The sequence below is a fragment of the Rhinolophus hipposideros genome, assembly GCF_964194185.1.
Source record: "Rhinolophus hipposideros genome assembly, chromosome: 21".
NCBI lineage: Eukaryota > Metazoa > Chordata > Mammalia > Chiroptera > Rhinolophidae > Rhinolophus > Rhinolophus hipposideros.
In genome coordinates this window covers 39,737,517-39,758,929 of record NC_138067.1, presented here as the reverse complement: position 1 = coordinate 39,758,929, position 21,413 = coordinate 39,737,517, and the positions used below count along the sequence as shown (strand labels likewise).

The following is a 21,413-nucleotide window of genomic DNA, read 5'->3' as shown; positions in this document are numbered from 1 at the left end:
GCTAGGAGGGGTGGGATTTAGGGGTGCATGAGGGTTAGCGGGTGCCTGAAGCAGGGCTGAGGCCGGGAGGGTAGGAGGCAACATCAGGCACGACTCCTCCTTTGATACCCAGGGTCAGAATAGGGCGTCCTTGCAGTTCCCTTTGTGTCACTGGGTGCCCCATCCCTAGTGCTCAGAAACAGGACCCCACCCTTCTCAGCCTAGTCTCACTAGGACTACATGCTAGCTTGTTCTTTTCTTTTCTTTTTTTAGCTTTTACATTTTTTCTTTTCTGTGTGAAAATATAACGTACATATAATAAAGTGCTCCGATTTTAAGTGTACATCCTGATGAGTATTTACATGTACACAGACCCACGTGACCACCAAATACATCAAGATATAAAACATTTCCAACCCCTACAGCCTTCCTCCTGCCCTTTCCTGGTCAGCCCCCCTCAAAGGTACCCAAGCGTCTGACCTTGATCATCTGATATCATCTTGCCTGTTTCTGAGCTTTGCATAATTGGAGTCCTACTGTCTGTCCGCTTTTATGTCTGATGTCTTTCCCTCGCTGTCATGCCTGCGAGATTCAGTGGTATATGATGCAGTTCATTCTTTCCGCCCCACTGTGGAGTGTTTCACTGTGTGGACATACCACATTTTGTTGATCCATTCCCCGTTGACCGGTCCTTGAATTATTTTCATTTTGGGGCCATTATGAGAGGGCTGCTGGGAACATGTGTGCCCATGGGCACTGGTGGGCAGGACGCCCGGGAGTGGTCATGCTGGGCCATTGGGAGGGGTCACCTCTTAGCTTTCCTGACTTGTGCTTGTATCGATTTACACTCCCACCAGGAGTGTGTGACCTGCATTCTTAATCAGGACTTTTAAACCCCAGTGGCGTTTCGTGTCAGGTAATCCTCAATTGCAAAATTCCTGGACTTTTTTTCCCGTTGTTGAGGACGTCCCAGCTCTCTCTTTAGTTGGCCTTCTTAAAATGTCCTGGGTGTAGAGCACGCTAGAGTTGGACAGCTCCTTGGATAGGGTGGGGTCATAGTTTACGTGGGGATTTGGAGTGAATTGTTAGGGAGACTTTTGGGTCAGAGTCAGGGTCATGAGTAAGGTCTGAGGCCAAACTGGGAGGCAAGCCCAAATGAGGGACTTGGACCATCTGATGGGAGCTGGGATCCAGGGTGGGTAAGGAGACTGAGAACAGGTCAGGCAGAAGCCCAGATTCGTGTGGTGATCTAGGACCAGGAAGTGTTGGGCCCCAGTGGGTGTCCGGGTGAGCTTCCTAGGGGTGGTTATTGGAAGCCATGACTGGGGTCCATTAGCCCGGGGCAGTCCGGACTAAAAGTGGGAACCCCGGAGTCATGGAGACCGAGGTCCAATCAGGGCACCTCTGCTGTCTCGGTGTGCTTTTGGGGAGGTGACACACTCTCAGAATCTCAGTTTCCTCCTCTGTGAAATGGGGGTAATATCAGCACCGACTGCTAACATGACTTCATTGTCTTACTTAGCACTGTGCTTGGCATGGGTAAGCACTTGCCTTCCGTAGTCAGCATCAGAGTGCTGAGAGGACAGGGCACTGGTCTCCATTGGTTTTTGTCCCCTGGTGCCAGCTTGCTGCTTACCACCTCCCTATGGCTACCACCTTTCATTTCCAGGGTCTGTGCAGAGGGATTGCATTTTAGGGTCCGGGCATCTCGGTGGGATTTGGGTATGCAATTGGAATTCAAGGCTGAAGTCCCAGGTAAGGTCTAGGATTAGATTCAAGGACAAGGTCAAGGGCAGAGCCAGATGGAGTTGGAGCTGGAGTTAGTTACCAAGGTCAGAGTGGGGCTGCTAGGCTTGTGCACTGAATGCAAGAAGGGGGGCTGGTGGGAGTGAAGTTTGGACAGGAAAGTGGTGGGCCGGGGGAGGGGGCCGGCGGGCGGCTGAATCACACCTAGAGATCTGAAGACTCACTCCTTTGGGGATACTGCACTCCCGTCACACCCCCGGCCCCACTCAGAATGGAAAACATGCCTCAGCCGAAACCTGGCGAGGCAGGACGGGCGCCGGGGCGGCAAGCCTGAGCAATGGGCCCAAGGCTGAGTTGTCTCTTGGAGCATCAGCGACCTTCTCAGGACCACCATCTGCCTTCCACTCCGCCCCAGGGCCTCCCTGGGGCCACCCTCCTTGTGCACCTTCCAGAGGGTGAAAAGGATCACACACCAAGGGATGATCCCTCGGCCTGAAGGCCCCTCCCTTGTCCTTCCAGAGAAAAACAGGGGTCTAGGACAGAGGGCATGTCTCCTGGAAAGAGACACTTGCAAGGTGGCCAGCGGTGGGGAGGATTTGGGGACAGGCTGTGGTGGTGCTGGAGGAGGCACCGAGAGCCCTCCTGGCTTCCCCTCCATCACCCACGTCCATCCCTTCTCTGTCCCCAGAAATAAGAATGTCTAAGCCCCTGGAGGCCGAGAAGCAAGGTCTGGACTCCCCGTCAGAGCACACAGGTGTGTGGGAAAGGAGCAGGAAGGCAGAGGGTGGGCAGGGGGCGGGTGTGGTGGGGAGCTTCGGGGTGGCTGGTGAAAACCCGCCTTTTCCTTCTCATTGCAGACACGGAAAGAAATGGACCGGACACTAACCACCAGGTCAGGAGGGAGGGGATGAGCAGGAGAGGTTGGGAGGGGGAGAAGGGAGAAGAAGGGGGAGACGGGTGTCAGAAGCTGCTGCAGCTCACTGTTCCCATCCCCACCCCAACTTTCTTTTTGCAGAATCCCCAGAATAAGACCTCCCCATTCTCCGTGTCCCCAACTGGCCCCAGCACCAAGGTAAGCACCTGTCAGAGCAGCCAGGGCAGGGGGAGGGGAAGCGGTATCCTGTGATGGTGGCAGTTGCGTCTGGCAGAAGGTTCTACAGGCCTGCCGTGGGCCCAGGGACTGAGGGGGCACTGAGCCCTGGTACCCTGGTGACAAGACTCCTCCCGCCCCTTCTCACCCTTGGGCTCCCGCCCCAGGCCTGTGACTCACCCTGGCTCCTTCCCCTTCCCTGAGGGGTGGGGGTGGCCAGGGAAATCCCCCCCAGAGCCCCAGGGCGATGAACAACAGGAAGCCGAGGGCCCCACCCCCATCCCAACTTCCCTGACCAAACAGGGGCCTGCCCCACCCCACTCCCTACCCCCTGACACACACACTCAGGGGTGGATGATGGGAGGCTTGCCAGGGTCAGGGGGAGCCAGACCCAGTGAGGATGGCGAGATGCTGTAAGACAGGACCATGACGAGACTGGAAGTGGCCAGACGGCAAATCCCAAATGCAGACAGGGCCCTGCTGCTGGTCACTGCTGGGTTCCCCGGGGTCTGGGGCCCAGGTCTCCACCCTGCAGCCTGGGAGGGGCGCAGCTGGCAGGTCCAGAGGCCTCAAGGCAGCACAGAGGGCAGGGGCGAGGGAGCATGGGCAGGACTCCTGACCCCGACTAAAGGTGGCGGTTGGATGGGGTGGGGGGCTTGGAACTGCTCTGTGACCTTGGGAAAATCACTTCCCCTCTCTGGGCTTCTCAGTTTCCTCTTCTCTAAATGGGGGAGGGGCTGTCAGATTAGATGACCTGTGAGGTCCCTTCCACAGTTGGTGTGCCTTGATGCCCCGTGATGGGCAGGTATCTTATCCTGACTGGATTGGACAGGGACCAGGGAGGTCCCTCCCTGATCTCAGGGTCGGCTCTGGCCTTGGCCCTCAGAGCATCCATTCCGCCCCCCCATGGGGAGAATCTTTGCAGCCTCTCCCGACCCCACAGCAGCCCCGCTTCTCTGTGGAGAAACCACCGGGGCCTAGGGAAGGAAGGGCTCTTGCTCTCGTTCCTGGTTCCCTGGGGTAGCCTGAGGCAGAGAGCTGGCTGCCTTTTCTCCCAGTCTGCATTCACACCACTCTCAGCCTTTGCCTCTCTGTCCGCTCCATCACTTCTGCTGTCAATCTTTCCTGAACTGCAAGGATTCATGTGCTCCCATCATGGTTTCAGACAAATCGACACACCTCCATGTACAATAATTTACATCATAACTTTGTTAACTGGCTCAGTTTAAAAAAAACACATTTTATTGTGGGAAATGTGAAGCAGATAGTAGAAAGGAGAGTATAATGAAAATAAATCCCCAGGTACCCATCAATCAGCTTCAACAATTACCAACTTATGAACTGGCTTGCTCTTTCAACAGCTGAAATAAATGTGTTTTTAAATGGAAATTTCACGAATGGAAAACCAGAATCACTTGCCATGGAAATAAATACAATGATTATTAAAATGTACCCAGAGACTCTTGCCTACGGAAGGGTCTAAGCCTGAGGTCTGTTCTCCCTTTGTTAAAAGGGGACATTAGCCAACGTTGGCAGGTGTTAGAGACATCCTACCACCTAACAAAGACTTTCTTAAGAGAACCAGAAAGAATGTGAGAGCTCAGAAGAAGGAATAGTGTTCTCAGCATGGCTCTCAATGTTGTTGTTGTTTTACTTTTAATTAAAATATGACACACACATAGGTCCTCAGTGTACAGCTCTGCGGATGTTCACAAACGGAATAGCCATGTCCTCAGCACCAGATCAAGAAGCAGAACACAACCAGACTTCCAGAAAGCCCTAATTCCCCGCCAGGGACAGCCGCTGCTCCGGTTTCTGATAGACGCTGTTGTTTCATGCTGTACCCTCTGTACTCCTTAAACTTTCTGACGTTCATACCCCATACTGGGAGTCACACCACTTCCCTTCTATTATGTGGGCCTTCCCGGCCCTCTGCCTGTCTCTGTTCATCTCAGTCTGCATTCCCAATGCTACGCCTCTGCCAAGCCACGGTGTCACCGTGAACGAGTTGCTTTTCCTCTTTGGATCTCTTTTGCAAACTGGTGCTGGGACACCTGGCTGAAGGATGATCCCGAGTGTCCCCTCGAGGCCTGAGAGTGGGTGATTCGTCAAGCCGTGCCTCCCCCCACTCCCACGTGTCCGTTACCAGCAGATCCCACGGGCAGCCCACTGTTATCTAGCTCCTTATCTAGGCGAGGGAGGGGCCGGGCCTGCTCTGGGCTGGTCTGTCCTGTGTTTGGTGTGAGACACATCCACGTCCTACGGGGACATGAGGAAGGGCTCGGTGGGCTTCGGGGGTGCAGGCTGACAGCTGGCAGCACCCTGGCCACCTCAGGCCTGCAGCGGTGCTTTGTTTGTCCTGCCAGCGTTTTTGCTTTAGGTTTTTGCAGGAGCAGAGCAGGAGCTGGGCAGACCTCCCCTTCAGGGGGCGGGCACACTCTCTCCATCCCACTGTCCAGTTCTGCCCGGCCACCCATTTGTGCTGTTTGCCTAATGCCGTCTGCATGGGAATTCATGGCCCGTGTTCTAAAGCAGGGTTTTTTTTCTTTTTTTCCCCTAAAATATCCTAAGACCCTTTCTTCCAATAAAGTCTTACTGTATTGGACCAATGAGAGATGTACCTCTGGCTGAAGCAGACCCACACCCCCTTATTTGAGGTTCCAGGGCCCCATGGCATTTTCCATTTCACAGATGGGGAAACTGACTCCCAAGAGGGGAAAGGAGCTCTCCCAAGGTGCTCTCCAAGGCCCTCTCCTGTAGGCAGTTTGGGTGCAGGGGTTATGGTGGCCCAACTGACTGATGAGGAAACTGAGGCCACAGGGACGGCCTGAGCCCCCGGTCAGTGCGGGGTCTGGCCTCTGTGCCCCGGCCGCTGCTCCTGTGCGGCCCGAGGTTGCCGTTGCCACACTCGTGCCCTCTCTTTGGTTCGCAGGTGGGCATTCTCTCTGGCCTCCACTTAACATTCTGGGGTCCCGGACCCTGCCTCTCTCCCCCCCAGATCAAGGCTGAAGACCCCAGTGGTGACCCAGCCCCAGCGGCACCCCCGCCCCCCCAGCCGGCTCAGCCACATCTGCCCCAGGCCCAGCTCATGCTGACGGGCAGCCAGCTTGCTGGGGTAAGTACTCGGGGAGGACGGGGCAAGGCACAGGCCAGCTGCCTCCATCTGTTACAGGACCGGTGGCCTGAGTGTCCCACCAGAGCCACAGCCACTGTCTCCTGCCTGCCTCTTGCCCTCCTCCACCTCCTGGAAGACTTGCCCCCTAACCTGTCTGGCTCAGGCACTAACCCCTCTCTGCCTTCTCTGCTCCTACCCACGCCCCCCTGCGCCCCTGCCACCCCGCCCCACAGCTCACGGCGCTGATGCCGGCTCAGCAGCAGCTCCTCCTGCAGCAAGCGCAGGCCCAGCTCCTGGCCGCCGCTGCCGCCGCCGCCGCCTCCTCTTCCTCCTCCTCTTCTTCCTCCTCCTCCGCCTCCTCTTCGACCTCGCAGCCCCCAGCCTCCTCTGGGGGAGGCGAGCTGCCACCACCACAGCCTGCCAGCCAGCCCCCCGGGACCCCACAGCTCACCCTGTCCCAGCCCATCCAGCTCACAGCACAGGTAAGGGCAGCCCAGAGCACAAGCTGCACAGAGGGCCCGCTCCCAGCAGGGCCTGCCTGCCTCGGGCCAGGCAGCTCCCAGCAGCCCAAGGAAGCCTAGGGAGACACCGTCTCGCAGAGCTGCACAGTGAGGCTGAGGCAGGACGTTCTCCCCGGGATGGAGCGCCCAGCTGAGTGCTTTCTGTGATCCTGCTGAGGGTTCACACCACCTGGGAGGTTGGCACGTCACCCTCCATGTGTAGGGGAGGAAAGCAGGAGTCACGCCCTCAGTGGTACCTGCGTGGGTACAAACCAAAAGGCAGAAACTCAGAGTTAGTGGCCCCCACGTCATGTCCCCTGGCTCAGCCAGCAGGCGCTCTTTCAGAAAAGGAGTGGGAAATGCTGCGTCCTCTCTCCTCATTCTGGAGACTTCTGGTGTACGTCAAATCCTGAGTTAGGAGCTGTATTAGTTTCCTACAGTTGCCATAACAAAGTTCCACAAACTGGGTGGCTTAAAACAACAAAAATGTATTGTCTCAGACCAGAAGTCCAAAATCAAGGTGTCGGCAGGGCAGGACTGTGCTCTCTCTGAAGGTTCTAGGGGAAAATCCCTCTTTGCCACTTCTAGCTCTGGAGGTGCCGGAAATCCTCAGTGTCTTGTAGATGGATGATTCCAATCTCTGCCTCATTGTCACGTGGCCATCTGCTTTCTGTGCATGTGTCTTTGTGTCCAAATTTCCCCTTCTTATAGGGACACCAGTCATTGAATTAGGGCCCACCCTAATAACCTTGACTTCATTACATTTGCAAAGACCCTATTTCCAAGTAAGGTCATAGTTAGCTGCACCAGGGGTTATGGCTTCCAATGGATCTTTCTGGGGGCACACACAATGCAACCTATGACAGTGGCCAATAGATTTCCCAGAAGGATAGTCAGCAGTAGAAGCAGGGTAGGAGCTGGGCAGGCTTCCCCTTCTGATGGGCCGACTCTCCCCAGCCCACCCTATGCACACCTGCCCACATTATGCATTTGTGCCGTCTGCCTGGTGGTTTCTGTAAGCATTTGAGTCTGTGGCCCATTTTCCAAGGCGATGAAGGTCCTGAGAAGCCCTACAGCAAGGAGCCCTGTTTAACTTCCCTTAGCCCGGCGTTTCCTTCCCACAACTGCTCTACAGATCGCTTTCTCTCTCTTTCTCTCTCCACCCCATTCCATGGAACCTCTGGGCAGATGCTGCCACACCAGGGAGCTGTCCAGCACCCATGGGACTGTTCCCTTGACAGAGTTCTGCTTCCAATGGGCCTTTCCGCTTCGGACCTGTGCTCCCATTTGGGACTAGTCTTCACACTGAGCTGGTACCTGCCTCCTTAGAGCTTCCTGCCCCTGGGCCTGGTTCTGCAGAAACCCACAGAGCCATCTGTGCTTGTGCCTCTGTGCTGACTCTTCCAATTGTAGCCTCCTAATGCCAGGCTCGCCACGGTAACTGTAACTAGAGTCTATTGTGTGCCGCCTTGGACCCACAAATCCCCAGGGCCAAGGCAAGTAACTTGCCTGCCCCAGGTCACACCGTGAACACGAGTGGCAGAGCCCACACGGGGCTCTGGGGCTGCAATCACACGATCCAGGGCTGCTGTCTTTAGCAGGGGGACATGTGTCCTGCCCTCCTGCCCTGACCACCAGAGACCCCAGCAGCAGGGCTTCCATTTGCCTTGTGGAACACACAGCTCTTCATGGAACAACACAAGGCTCAGGGCTCCTTCCTAGATTTCAAATCTTGGTGTCCCTGCTCTTATCCATTTTTGCACCTGGAAGTCAGCTCCCTCCCCTTCCCTGGCCAGCTCCTCTTCCTCCAGGCTCCAGCTCAGGAGCCCACACCTCCAGGAAATCTTCAGTGCCGTCCCTCCCTCCAGCCGGTTTGATTTCCTGTCTCCTGTCTCCTCTGGGGTCCCGCAGCCTATGCCTCTCCTTCTGCCACAGCCCTGATCCCCCATGGCTGTGTCCACATATGCCTGTGGAAATTACTCCTGAGCAAACAAAGGTGATAGGGAGACGGAAGGGCAGCCTAGTGCAGACGGCGTGGCCATGCCCTCCTGTGTGCAGCAGATACTCCTGGTGTTCATGCACCCCTGAGGCCATGTCCTCCAGGACAATCCTCTGCCACCTGCTGTCCCACCAGGCCTGATTCTCAAGGTCTCCTGAACCCCACGCTGCCAAAGCCTTTCCTCTCTCTCCTTCTGCCCCAGCGGCCCTCAGCTCTCATCTTCCTCTGTCTGTCCACTGCACATGTGAAGCTGGACCAGGTTTGTCTTCTGGGAGCTCTGTTGCCCGTAGGCTCTATCCCCGACACATGTATCCCGGGCTGCCCGCCCGCCGGGTGCCGTGCTGGGCCCAGGCTGCGGCAGGGATCGTATTCCCCCTGCCCTGGCTACCCACTGTGGCCACAGCCAGCTTGACCCCTCTCGCCAGCCTTGCCTGTGCCCGCTGATTGCACGTCCCAGGCCTGCTCAGCTCTGTCCTGTGGTCATTTCACAATCTCCCAGCCTCCTCTGGGTCAAGCCCTGGAGTGAGGCAGACCCATCCTTGCTCCCGAGAGCTCCCAGTACTGTAGGGAAATAGACACGCCAATGAACCACTAGGAAACGGTTTTCTTGAAAAATACTAAGAAGGTCAAAAGCACCCATAACCTTATCACTTTAAAATTACAAAAAGTATGAAGGGGAAATTCCACCCCGTCCTTGTAATGCCAGCTTCCAAAGTAATGTCAGTGAAACAGTTTGGCAGGAACACTTCCTGCATTGTCCTAGCTTCTACAGATAAAGGGATGATTATCATGCAATTTGATAATTTGTGTGTCCAACACTCAGCACGATGCTTTCCACCGAGGGGGCTGCACGGGTGTTTACTGAATCAATGAGGGCTGTTTTGCTGCGGCTTTTCAATCGAGAGCAGGCAAGACATCTCTCTAGGGGAGTCATTCAGAATGTCTGGGGTAGGGGTAGGCATTGATTGAAAATTTACATTAACTATTAAAACATCATTTTGTATCTGGAGAGTGAAACGAAAATCCCTATTTTCATAATATGACCACGGCAAATAGAGCTTAACAAAATCTTTTGGGCTGGTAGGACCTAGTAAATAAAGGCTTCCCAGAGAAACCTACTAGATATGGCGAGAAAAGAAAGGTGACCTATGTCTGAGTCAGGGAGGCAGCAGTATCTGAACCAAGGCCGGATAAATAGGAGTTTACCAGGTGGACAAGCTGGAGGAAAGGGTTTCAGGCAGTGGGACCGGGGGATTCAAAATGAGAGAGCAGGGTGAGCTCAGGGAGTTGGGGGGTGGGAGCCAGTGTTGGAAGACAGTGAAGGGTGAGCTAGGAGAGGACCAGCTGGGCCACAGACCTCCTCGGGCAGCTGAAAAGAAAAGGGACTGTTTGGCTCAGATCACTGAAAAGGCCCAGGCTGGAAGGTCAGGCCCGCCCCCAGGCGTCTGCCTCCCTTTGCTTTTGGGGCTGGTTCACAGGGCGTCAGCACTTCTAGACTTGCAGCCCCCCTGCCCAGGGACGTAAAACACACCCACTGGCCAGGTTTGAGTCAGCGCCCTGGACTCCTGAGAAGGTGGGTTTGGCCTCACCTAGACCTCCTGATCGGAGAGTGGGGGAGGGCAAGACCCCAAAAGGAAGCCATGGGTCCTACTGCTTGAAGAAGGGGCAGCCAAACCACCCACCTGGAGGTGTGTGTCAGTGCACCCACAGGCCCAGGAGTCCCGGAGGCAGGCTGAGGTGTGCACTCCACAATTCCTGGGTTGGGATCTGCTGTTAATGGTCTGTCCTGGAATTTTAACATGAGGTAGCATGGGTGTAACACACACTCCACATGTAGGTGGCTTTTCTCCCTATTGAATGATTCTGTTTTGTGGTGTTCTGGTCCAACCCAGGACTTCCTGGGTTCCATGTGACAGGGCCAACCTCTAGGAGACAGGGGTACGTCAAAGAGCCCATGCTGGAGACAGGCCACCTCTGTCCATGCTCTCTCCCCGCCCCGCACCTTTAGAGCTTCCCCTAGTGGAGTGACTGGAAAAACCATAGTCACTTATTCATTCAACTAGCACTTATTGAACACCATGTGTATGCCAGGCACCCACTCATGGCCCTGAGGGGACAGTTGTGAACAAGGCAGAGGTGGCTGCCCTTAAGGACCTTATGTTCTTGTGGGGAGACAAGCAAGCAAGCAAACAAACCAGCAAAACAAGACAGTTTTAGAGTAAGTGTAATGAAGAAAATGAAACTGGGTGGTGCTGTAGAGGGAGGAAGCCACTTTTAATAGGGTGGTCAGGAAAAGTTTCACTGAGAAGGTGGCATTTGAGAGCCAAGGCCTGAATGAGTCAGTCACGAAGAAGCCTGGAGGAGATCTTAGGAAAAGGCAATGGCAAGTGCAAAGGTCCTGAGGTGGAAACCAACTTGACTTGTTCAGGGCACAGAGGAAGGTGGTATGGCTGGAACAGAGCGAATGAGTGGGAGACAAGTAATAGGTGTGGGGGAGGCAGGCAGGACCAGGCTTTGCGGGGTCTTGCAGGGCCTGATGAAGGAGTTTGGAATGTGTAAGTGTGATGTGAAGTTGTTGGGGGTTTTAAACAGGAGAGTGGCATGACCCGATTGGTCCTTGACAAAGCTCCCTCCAGCTGCCGGAGGGAGAATGGAGTAGAAGCGAGGAGCCCACTGGAAAGTCCTTGTAGGCATGCACGTGGGAGGTAGGGGTGATGGGAGGGGGGGTCCGGGATGCTATTTTGTATAGATCGGGTAGGTCAAGGGTGACTCCGCACTTGGGCTTCAGCACCTGGGCGGTGCTCAGGTGGTTTCCTGAGATGGGAAGATGGGGAGGAACAGCCTGTTTGTAAGGCTGGGGGAGGGGCCCAGGAGTTTCGCTTTGGACGTGGTAGGGTGGGAGAGTCTATTAATCATCAGGGTAGAGACATCAAACAATCAGACACATATGTGAGGCTGGAGCTCGTAGAGTGTCTGGGCGGGAACTGTAAGTTGTGAGTTGTCGGGAAGAGGCTGGAATCAATAGCCAGATGGGGATCCTGCCCTGAGACCTCCTGTCACTTGGGTTGATGTGAAAGGAGGGTGACCTGAGTGTATAGCGATTTCCAAAATGCGTGGGGTTTTTTTGTAATTTTATTGGGGAATATCGGGGAACAGTATGTTTCTCCAGGGCCCATCAGCTCCAAGTCATTGTCCTTTAATCTAGTTGTGGAGGGCGCAGCTCACTGGCCCATGCGGGAATTGAACCGGCAACCCTGTTCAGAGCTCGTGCTCTAACCAACTGAGCCATGCAGCCGCCCCTCCAAAATGCTTTGTGGATAATAATATTACTCAGGCCTCAGAACCGCTCAGTGGAGAGTTAGACATTATTACCCCCATTCTGTAGATTAGAAAACTGAAGCCCTGAGAGAGACATGACTCAGTAATAATAGCTACCATTTAGGCCACGTAGTGAACAGGGATCAGGCAAAACACTGTATACACGTCGTCTTATTTAATTCCTTTAACAGCCCTTTGAGGTCAGAATTATTGAGGTGTCACCTGAGGAAATTGAGGCTTACAGAGAGTAAGGTGTCCACAGTCCCACAGCGCATGAGGAACAGAGTCAGGTTTCTGGCCCTCTGCAGAGCTCAGGTCTTTCCAGGACACCGTGCGTCGTCACCCTATACAGTTACGGAGACTGAGGCCCAGAGGTGTTGGCTTTCCCCCAAGTCACACAGCAAGAAGCAGACAAGAGAGCCAAGATCAATCCCTCGAGTTCTCAGCTGGAAGGGACTCTTGCACCCGTCTAGTCTACCCTGCCACGCAGTGTGGGAACGCCCTCTGCACCATTCTGGGCAGGTGGGGGTGCAGTTTCATCCAGGCGGCCCCCAACACAGGTACTCACTGCCTTCCTAGGCAGCTCAGTCTACCGTTGGGCAGACTAACACAAGCCCGTCCACATTTGGAGCCCAATCAATCACAATATAATTGACGTGGCCCCCAGACCCCGTCCCTTCCTGTCCTCCCCACTCTGGACTTAACTCTAGGCTGTCCATGTCTTCGAACGGAGTATCCAGAACAGGTCATAATTTGCCAGATCAGGGATGGCCAGTGGGCGTCGACGGGCGTGCGACAGTCGTGGTGGCTGCCAGAGCAAGTGTGGGGGCCTGTGATGGGGAGTGGGGCGTCCACGCCGTGCGCTGGGTGAGACGCTGCACCTGGGCCTGCGCCTCCTCTAGTTCCTTCTCATGGCTTTCTCCCCCCACCAGGTGGAACCACGCCAGATGGGAAAGTGAACAGTTACATTCCAGGTCACCCAGGTGTCATAAACCATGCGTCTCAGTCTGTCTGTCCCCAGTCTGTGGCCAAGAGCCCAGCTGCAGCAAAGCACAGCCAGCCGGCCCTGAAACACCACCAGTGTTTTACCTCATGATCACCTGTTACATGCCTATACTAGGGTGAGGGGCGGGAGGGGATTACAATGCAGCGATGATAAGAATGCGGCTGTTCCTTCTGGGCTTTGATGGGGTGTGCGAGCCCTCTCTGCTAGTCTTTCTTTTCTTTTCTTTTTTATTAGTTTCAGGTGTACAAAACAATGTAACAGTTAAACATTTATCATTTATATCCCTCACACAGTGATAACCCCCCTCCCCCATCCACTACCGCTCTGACATCGCGCACAGCCATTACATTTCCACTGTCTCTATTCCTAATGTTGTACTCCGCTTCTTGTAACTACTCTTTGCTAGTCTTGCTCGTGGGTTAGTGACTGCGCAGAAGACTTACTAAACGCCCTGGCAGGGGCCCTGCTCCCCACGTCTTTGCGCTTCCTCTAACTTCTTTACCTTCTGACTCGGTGGGATCGCGCCCCCAAGCGGCTTCAGATCTCATACTGCCCCCAGATTGTGGAGAAATGGGGCTTCCTACTGGCTAACTCCAGTCCTGAGACGGTTCGCTGTTCACCCCGAGTCTCCTTTCTCATTTTTTAATTCATTTAGTCAGCAAACATTTAGTGAACATCCTCCATGCCCCGGCGCTTTTCTGCTTGGGGAATAGAGCAGACAAGTCTGTGCCCTCATGGAGCTGGCACCCACTCTTGTTGGGGATACAGACAGGAAGTGGATAGTTGCTCTGAAGGAAAGAAAAGAATGTAATGGAATAGGGAGTGATGGAAGAAAAGGCACAGTGTGTGGCCAGGGGAGGCCTCTCTGAGGAGGGGGCATTTGCTAGAGATTTGAGGGATAAGGAGGGGCCCATCACGTGCAGATCAAGAAGGAAAGGAAGGTGCAAGGCAACAGCATGAGCAAAGGCCCTGAGGTGGGGGCTTCTTTCTGGGTTCAGTAACAGAAAGGAGACCAGTATGGCTGTATCAGAGTTAGGGGGTGAGAGAGTCATAGGAGGTAAGGAAGGAGAGGCAAGCAGGGGTCATGCAGGGCCACACCAAGTTGTTTTATATTACAGCTGTGAAACGCAATGGAGGCTTTCGGACTCAATTAATATTTGAGAACAGGAACGTGGATTTACAGACCACTCTTCGAGGGGTCTGTGGATAGGATTCAGGGGCTCCATGAACTTGGATGGGAAAACAATTGTCTTGCTTTTTACTATCCTCTAACCAAAAATGTAGTATTTCCTTGTAGCATGAGTATTGGCAACAGACCACGTTAGCAGTACTTGGACTTTGTCACCAAAGGAATGCACAGCTCTTTCCATATTCTATACAGTTGTTGCAGAGCTCTTAAAATATCATTTTTACTCATCATTGCTCTGAGATGACAGTAGTCATCAAACCTATTGCTTGATCTTAAATAATAATGTGCTAATTAAAGAAGCCCATAGATTACTATTATCACAATTTAAAAGCTGTTTGATGACAGTATTTCGATATAATTGATTTCATTTGTAATCCCATATATTTTATTGTATGCATTTTTTAATTCTGAGAAGGGGCAGTAGGTTTTGTCAGACACTAAAGAATACAGAGCACACAAAAATGTTTAGAACGTTTTGGGTAGGACCTGCAGATGGATTGGATGGATGGGGGAGGGGAAGGAGAGGAGGGAATCAAGGCTGACCCCCCCAGATTTCTGGTCTGAGTAATGGTGGCTGGGGCTGTGGTTAAGTTTTTTCTTTCAGACCCTCACTATGAGATCCAACTGCAAATCGGGTTCCATTTTCCCCATCCTTTTCCTCTCCCTGCTGATTCAGAAAGAAATCTACAGACGCCTCTCTTTTAGTCTTCTGGGGAGGAAGGGAAATTTTCACTGAGTGTCAAGCTTGGGAAAGATAGGAGTTAACAAATATTTTAATTAACAAGCTAAGCGTTATAGGAAATCAGAAAAATACCAGTAATAAGACTTTATTTGTGGTCTTACTTGATTCAGTTCAGCATGCATTTAATGGGACTTATCTTGCCCTGTTAAGAGTTAGGGATGCAAGAAGAATGAGACATGGCCTCTGCCTTCTAGAATTTCAGTCTAGCAGAGGAAAACTATACGTAAGTAAAAGGCAATGCATTGTGAGAAATGCAGTGTGGAGATGGTAGGTAGTTTGGTGGGGCCTGAAGTTTATACAATTTGCTGGGCCTTTTAGAGAAAAACAAAATTATGAAACCAAATTAGTCATGGGGTTTGAAGGGTCCATTGTAAATGGGGAGGGGGGTTCCTGAAACCCAAGCTGCACTCAATTCAGGGTCGGTCCACATGTGGAAGGGAGGCAGCTATGCAAAGCAAGTTTTATTGGTGGTAGGGAGGGGATGTGAGAAAGGGAAGTCAGAATGGGTACTGTTTCAAAGGATAGAGCTGGGACTTCAAATCCCTTAAGCTGTATTCTTAGATGGCTAGCAGTAAGAATGAGAAAGGTGAGAGGTCAGGAGCATTGGGTACTCTGTCCCCTTTCCAAAGCACATGGAGAAAGCAGAGGCCTTCGCATGTGGACAGGGGACAGCCTTGAAATGTCACAAGACCGATGGCTGGAAAAGCAGGGATGCTGGGAAAAAGTGACTGTTCAACTGGGTGGGCGTGGAACACCTGGATGCTTATTTCTTTATTTGGACTAGGTAAATGTTCAAAATCCAAGAGGTACAGAAGGATTTATTTTCCAGTGTTGCCAGTTTCTGGTATAGTTTTCTAGATCTCACCCGTACGTACCCAAGCGATACTTAGATAGAATTTTTTCAAACACAAACAGTAGCACATCAGGCAGGGTACATTGTCCTGCCTCGTGAGCTTTCCATTCAACAGGGCATCTTGGAGATTGTTCCGTATCAGAACACAAAGAGCATCCTCAGTATTTTTCATGACTGCATAGCATTCCATCATAAATCTCCACCCTGATGCTCTCACCTGTCCTCCACTGCTGTGTGCTGAGCTTGTTTCCACTCTTTTGCTAAAATACTGCTTGCTGCTGGGAGTATCCTTTACAGGGGTTATCCTGCGCGCGTGTGAGTGCCGTGTTTCCCCGAAAATAAGACCTCGCCAGACAATCAGCTCTAATGCGTCTTTTGGAGCAAAAATTAATATAAGACCCTGACTTATTTTACTATAATACTGGGTCTTATATAATATAATATAATATAATATAATATAATATAATATAATATAATACTGGGTCTTATATTAATTTTTGCTCCAAAAGATGCATTAGAGCTGATTGTCCGGCTAGGTCTTATTTTCGGGGAAACAGGGTATAATATAATATATAAGGTATTAATCTTAGGTATATCCCTAAGATTAATTCCTAGAAAGGGAATGGCTGAGTCAAAAGGTATGTGCATTTGTAATTTTGATAGACATTGCCAAATTACCCTCTCCCCTGCGATGTGCAAGGGTGTTTCCCCAACTTGTGTCAGGCACTGTTGTTATCTTTGCTGAGCTGATAGCTGTGTTTATCTTATTGTGAGTGAATCTGAATATTGTTTCATTCGAGCTGTTTGTATTTCCCTCACTGAGCAGTCACCAGGCCTACCTGTTGACCGGATTACTATTGAGTCATTAGGTTTTTTCTTATTGATTTTGAATTTCTCTTCATGCATTAGAGACATGAGCTCTTTGTGGCAAGTTGCTTATATGTCCCCCTAGTGGTTCACTTCCTGGGACAATAAATTGGTCTCTGCAATAATAATAACATTGGGAGGAATTCAGGGGCACGTGTCATCCCCCCTCCCCACCAAATTCCTAGAAGGAAAAAAAAATACTGTAACTGTAAGCAATATAACTTGCAACTATACGTAAAAGTTGCTAAGTTAATTATGAAGCATCGGTCTTGGTTCATTCCATAAATGTATGTGGAACATCTCCTGGGTGCCAGATGCTGTTCCAGGTGCTGAGATTTCAGCGGTGACCAAAAGAGTCAAGATCACATTCTCAAGGCGCTGACGTACCAGTGGGAGAGACACACCGTGAACAAGTAAACACAAAGCAAGATGCCTTGAGATAGTGATCAGGAGGAAATAGCGGTGACAAAGGGCGGTGTGGGGGTGGGCTGGTTTAGATTCGGTGGTCCAGGAGGGCATCTCTGAAGAGGTGACTTTGTGTTAGGACCTGAGTGACAAGAAGGATCCCGGCAGGAGTGTAAGAACTAGTACTGCCTGGCAGAGGGCACAGCGCGAGTAAAGGCCCTCAGGTGGGAATTGAGGTCAGGAAGACCAGCACCGGCCTCAGTATAAGGGACCTTAGAGGCCAGGTGAGGAGTTTAGTTGCAAGGAGGTGGGCTCCAAGAAGCCATTGGGGTGTGTGTGTGTGTGTGTGTGTGTGTGTGTGTGTGTGTTGTGTGTGTGTGTGGGGGGGGCGTTGCTTTCTCTTTTGGAAATGTTCAAACCTAAAAGTAAAGAGAACATATAAGGAACCACCTGTATCTCTAGCCAGCTCAATAGATACTAACATTTTGCCAATCCTCTTTCGTCTATATTCTTACTTTTTTGGTGGAGGGACTGGATTTTTTTCTCTTTCCCTGCCTCGTTCTCCTTTAAAAAAAGAAAAATCTTTTCATTGAAGCATAACAAATATCAAAAAGTGCACAAATCCTAAGTATGCAGCTCAGTGATACCCACAAACTGAGCACGCTCGTGTAACTGGCCCGCAGATCTAGAAACTGAATGTGGCAGCTCCCCAGAAGCCCCCTGGGGTCCTTTCTAGTCTCTCCCTCCCAACTTCTGACATGCTAATGAACATAAAAGGAATCATACAGGATGTTCTCTACTGTGCAGCTGCTTTCGCTTATCATTACGCTTGGGAAGTTTATACTGCTGTGTCATTATAGATTGTAGACTGCTCGTTCTCGTCGCCGTAGCAGTCCTTGAATCACAATTTACTTACCCATTCACTTGTTGATGGGTGCTTGGACTATCTTCAGGTTTTGCCTATTACAAATGGTTCTGCCGTGAACATTCTAGCACATGTCTTAGGGAACACATGTACGCACTGTGGTGGCTTATACCCAGGCGTGGAATCAGCTTCAGAAAATAGTGCCTGTATTCGTTTGCTACGGCTGCCATAAGAAAGAACCACAGATTGGGTGTCTTAAACAACAGAAATGTATTGTCTTACAGTCCTGGAGACTACAAGTTTGAACTCAAGGTGTTGGCAGGGTTGGTTCCTCCGGAGGGCTGGGAGGGGAAGGATCTGTTCCAGGCTTCTCTCCTTGGTTTGTGATGGCGTCTTCTCCCTGTGCCTTCACAGTGTTTTCTCTCTGTGTATCTGTCTCTGTGTCCAAATTTCCCTGTTTTATGTGGACATCAGTCATAGGTCATTAGGCCCGCTCTAATGACCTCATTTTAACTTGATCATCTGGAAAGACCCTACTCCAAGTAAGGTCACACTCTGGGGGTCTGAAGGTGGGGATTCCAACATATCCTTTCTGCGGGGGAACACAGCTCAGCTCATAACAGTACCACGAGTTTCCCAAAGTGGTTGTGCGATCTCCTCACCCACTGTGTGCTGGAGTACTTGAAAGCTCATTCCAGACATAATGCCATTTGCCTTGGGAGTGTTTTAAAAGGAGGAAAGACTTGGTCTGATTTACATTTTGAAACAATTCTATTTGTTCCAATGGGAATGTAAGACAAGGCAAATATTTCATCAAGAAGGAAAAAGTAAATAAAGAGTGAGCCCTCCTGGATGGCCCAGGTAGGAAGCTCCGGAAGCCCAGGGCTGGGAGAAGCTCCGGGTACCCTCAGCTCAGGGACACCATTCAGAGACCAGTGCTCTGTCCCTCACTGCCAGGCTGCCCTGTGCAGCACCCCTTGGGGCTTAGGTGAGGCAGAGGGACTCAGGCTGTCTTTCTGTCCATCCCCCTCCACGGCAGGACATACAGCAGCTCCTCCAGCTCCAGCAGCTGGTGCTTGTTCCCGGGCACCACCTCCAGCCACCTGCTCAGTTCCTGTTGCCCCAGGCCCAGCAGAGTCAGCCAGGTAAGGCCCCACCCGATGGCCTCCCTGTTGGCCCCACAGGACTCCCCCTCACCCCTCACCCCATGTGTTCCCCCTTGTCTCCCCAGGCCTGCTACCAACGCCAAATCTATTCCAGCTACCTCAGCAAACCCAGGGAGCTCTTCTGACCTCCCAGCCCCGGGCCGGGCTGCCCACACAGGTGAGTGTCCACTGAGCGCGCCATGCTGGGTCAGCAGCAGGGCCTGCAGAAGGCTGGGTGAATGAGGGTGGAGTCTCTTCATCTGGCCGGCCCCACAGCCACAGGGGCCAGGACAGGGGCCCAGCCCTGCTCTAATCTGCTGTGGAACCTTAGACAAGCCACTTTCTCTGTCTAGATCAGCTTCTTCCTCCGTAGAACAAGGGGAGTCAGCCAGACCAGTGGTTCTTAACCCTTTCAGGCACATAAACTCCTTTGAGAACATGGAAGATTTGAATCTGACCCCCACTACCCCAACATACACATGTGCACAAACACCGGAAATTTCAAGGGGTGGAAAGCCTTTAGGTTTGAATTCCTCAGCTCTCTTCCGGGACTCCAAATGGAGGGCGTCTGAGGAAGGATGTGTTGGGTAATTCATACCCCTTTCCCAGACCAGACACTGAAAATGTTGTGTGTGTGGGGGGGAGGGGGGTAATACAGATGTGTTTCATTTGGCCCATGCCATATTTTTAAAATTGAATTAGTTGACAACAAAATTCCCAGAAAACGCCAGATTCCCAGCTTCTCTTTTACAAACCAGAAGCTCTGGCAAAGCTGGACCTGTGTCTATGTGTCTTGTCGGCGGTGGGCAGCTGGCTGCTGGCTGAAGCAGGGGTCCCCTCTGGCAGGGGGTAAGCTCTCCAGGACACCTCAGCCTCCTCCTGCCTGGCCCCCCATGGCCTTGCTTGGTTTGCTGCCTGTGTTCTAGACTTTCATAATAATCTTTCACAATCCTTCAGATTTCAAAGTTCCCTCCTACCCATTTTCTTTATCCCTCTTGTGAGGTTTGGGCTTTGCTGAGAGCTGTTAATGTGTTCGATGCCTTGACCTTGGTGGGGGTGGGGGTCAATTCATCTATCACATAAGCTCCACGTAAGCTTTCTAAAATCTGAAAACTTTCTGAATTCCAAAACACATCTGGCCCCAGGGTTTTGGATAACGGATCAAGGACCTGTGTGACCAACATCCCCGCACCCATCACGTGCTTCAGTTCTTTTATTTGTAGGGAAATGCAACATTCCAGAGAGAGCTGTCGCTTCTTTGTAAATCCCCCCAGTCACCCTTCCCATCTATTTTTTTAACTACTTTTACTTTATTTGCAACCTATCATTTTTAACTAAGTTCTCCCAACAACACCACGGAGTAGGCAGAACACCTGATTGTTCTCGTCCTGCAGAGGGGGAAACGGGGGCCCAGGGAGGTTAAGAGGCTTGCCAGAGTTCCCCAGCAATTCGGTAGCAGAGCCTGTCCTTGATTACCTGTTTGACTGGAGAATTTAACCACGGCCCCCAGCTCCAGGGAAAGGGCCCTCGGCGGTGCCAGAAGCCGGGTCTCCTACTGGGAGTTGCAGGCTGGGAGGGAATGTGCAGAGTTCCTGCCGGCAGAGGCTCCACGTGGGGCAGCAGATTGTAACCTGGGTGGGGACTGACAGCCCAGTGTGGAGGGGCCTCCTGAAGGGAGGTGGAGGGGAATCTGCAGGAAGAGGCTGGACTGCAGGGAGGGAGAGAGGGGGGGTCTGCGCAGCCGTTGCTGAGCCCCATCCTGGTCCTCCGTCCTGCATCCCGCCCACCTGCCCACCCCACCAGGCCGTGACCCGCCCCACGCTGCCCGAACCGCACCTCTCGCACCCGCAGCCCCCCAAATGCTTGGAGCCACCATCTCACCCCGAGGAGCCCAGTGATCTGGAGGAGCTGGAGCAGTTCGCCCGCACCTTCAAGCAACGCCGCATCAAGCTGGGCTTCACGCAGGTCTGGGGCCCAGGGCCTGAACAGGCGGTGGGCGTGGGGGCGTGGTCAGGTGGTGGGCGGAACGGGGGGGGGGCATAGCCACCTGGTGGGAGGGGCGAGGGGCGTGGTAAATAGTGGGCGGGGCTAGCCCGGTACCTGACGGGCCCCACTCTGACCGCCTCCCTCTTCCTCGCCCACTGGCCCAGGGTGACGTGGGCCTGGCCATGGGCAAGCTCTACGGCAACGACTTCAGCCAGACAACCATCTCCCGCTTCGAGGCCCTCAACCTGAGCTTCAAGAACATGTGCAAACTCAAGCCCCTCCTGGAGAAGTGGCTCAACGACGCAGGTGGGACTGGGCTGGGACTCTCAGGCGCGCGGCAGGTGGTGGGCCGTGGGAGGCGCCCTCTCATGTCTTTGTCTCCCCCTGGGCACAGAGACTATGTCTGTGGACTCCAGCCTGCCCAGCCCCAACCAGCTGAGCAGCCCCAGCCTGGGTTTCGATGGGCTCCCCGGCCGGAGACGCAAGAAGAGGACCAGCATCGAGACAAACGTCCGCTTCGCCTTAGAGAAGAGTTTTCTAGCGGTGAGACCCCCTCCCCCTGTCCTGGGCGGCCCTGAGGAGGGGCCGGAGTGGGGTCCGGCTAACGA

At 52.7% G+C, this 21,413-nt stretch overlaps 1 protein-coding gene across 5 annotated transcripts in view; it reads left to right on the top strand.

Annotated features, from left to right (window-relative positions):
* The window catches only part of POU2F2 (POU class 2 homeobox 2), a 74,885-nt gene that overhangs the window by 44,953 nt on the left and 8,519 nt on the right, over positions 1-21,413 (top strand). For 2 of the 5 annotated variants that reach the window (XM_081032426.1, XM_081032423.1), the window contains 10 exons: positions 2,414-2,479; positions 2,583-2,617; positions 2,741-2,797; positions 5,748-5,930; positions 6,164-6,412; positions 18,714-18,819; positions 18,906-18,997; positions 20,623-20,784; positions 20,970-21,111; positions 21,200-21,348. In XM_081032426.1, coding sequence (XP_080888552.1) covers positions 2,422-2,479; positions 2,583-2,617; positions 2,741-2,797; positions 5,748-5,930; positions 6,164-6,412; positions 18,714-18,819; positions 18,906-18,997; positions 20,623-20,784; positions 20,970-21,111; positions 21,200-21,348 — 1,233 coding nt within the window. In that variant the 5' untranslated portion in view covers positions 2,414-2,421. The remainder of the gene's footprint in view (positions 1-2,413; positions 2,480-2,582; positions 2,618-2,740; positions 2,798-5,747; positions 5,931-6,163; positions 6,413-18,713; positions 18,820-18,905; positions 18,998-20,622; positions 20,785-20,969; positions 21,112-21,199; positions 21,349-21,413) is intronic. The other 3 variants (XM_081032427.1, XM_081032425.1, XM_081032424.1) reach the window with 3 other exon arrangements.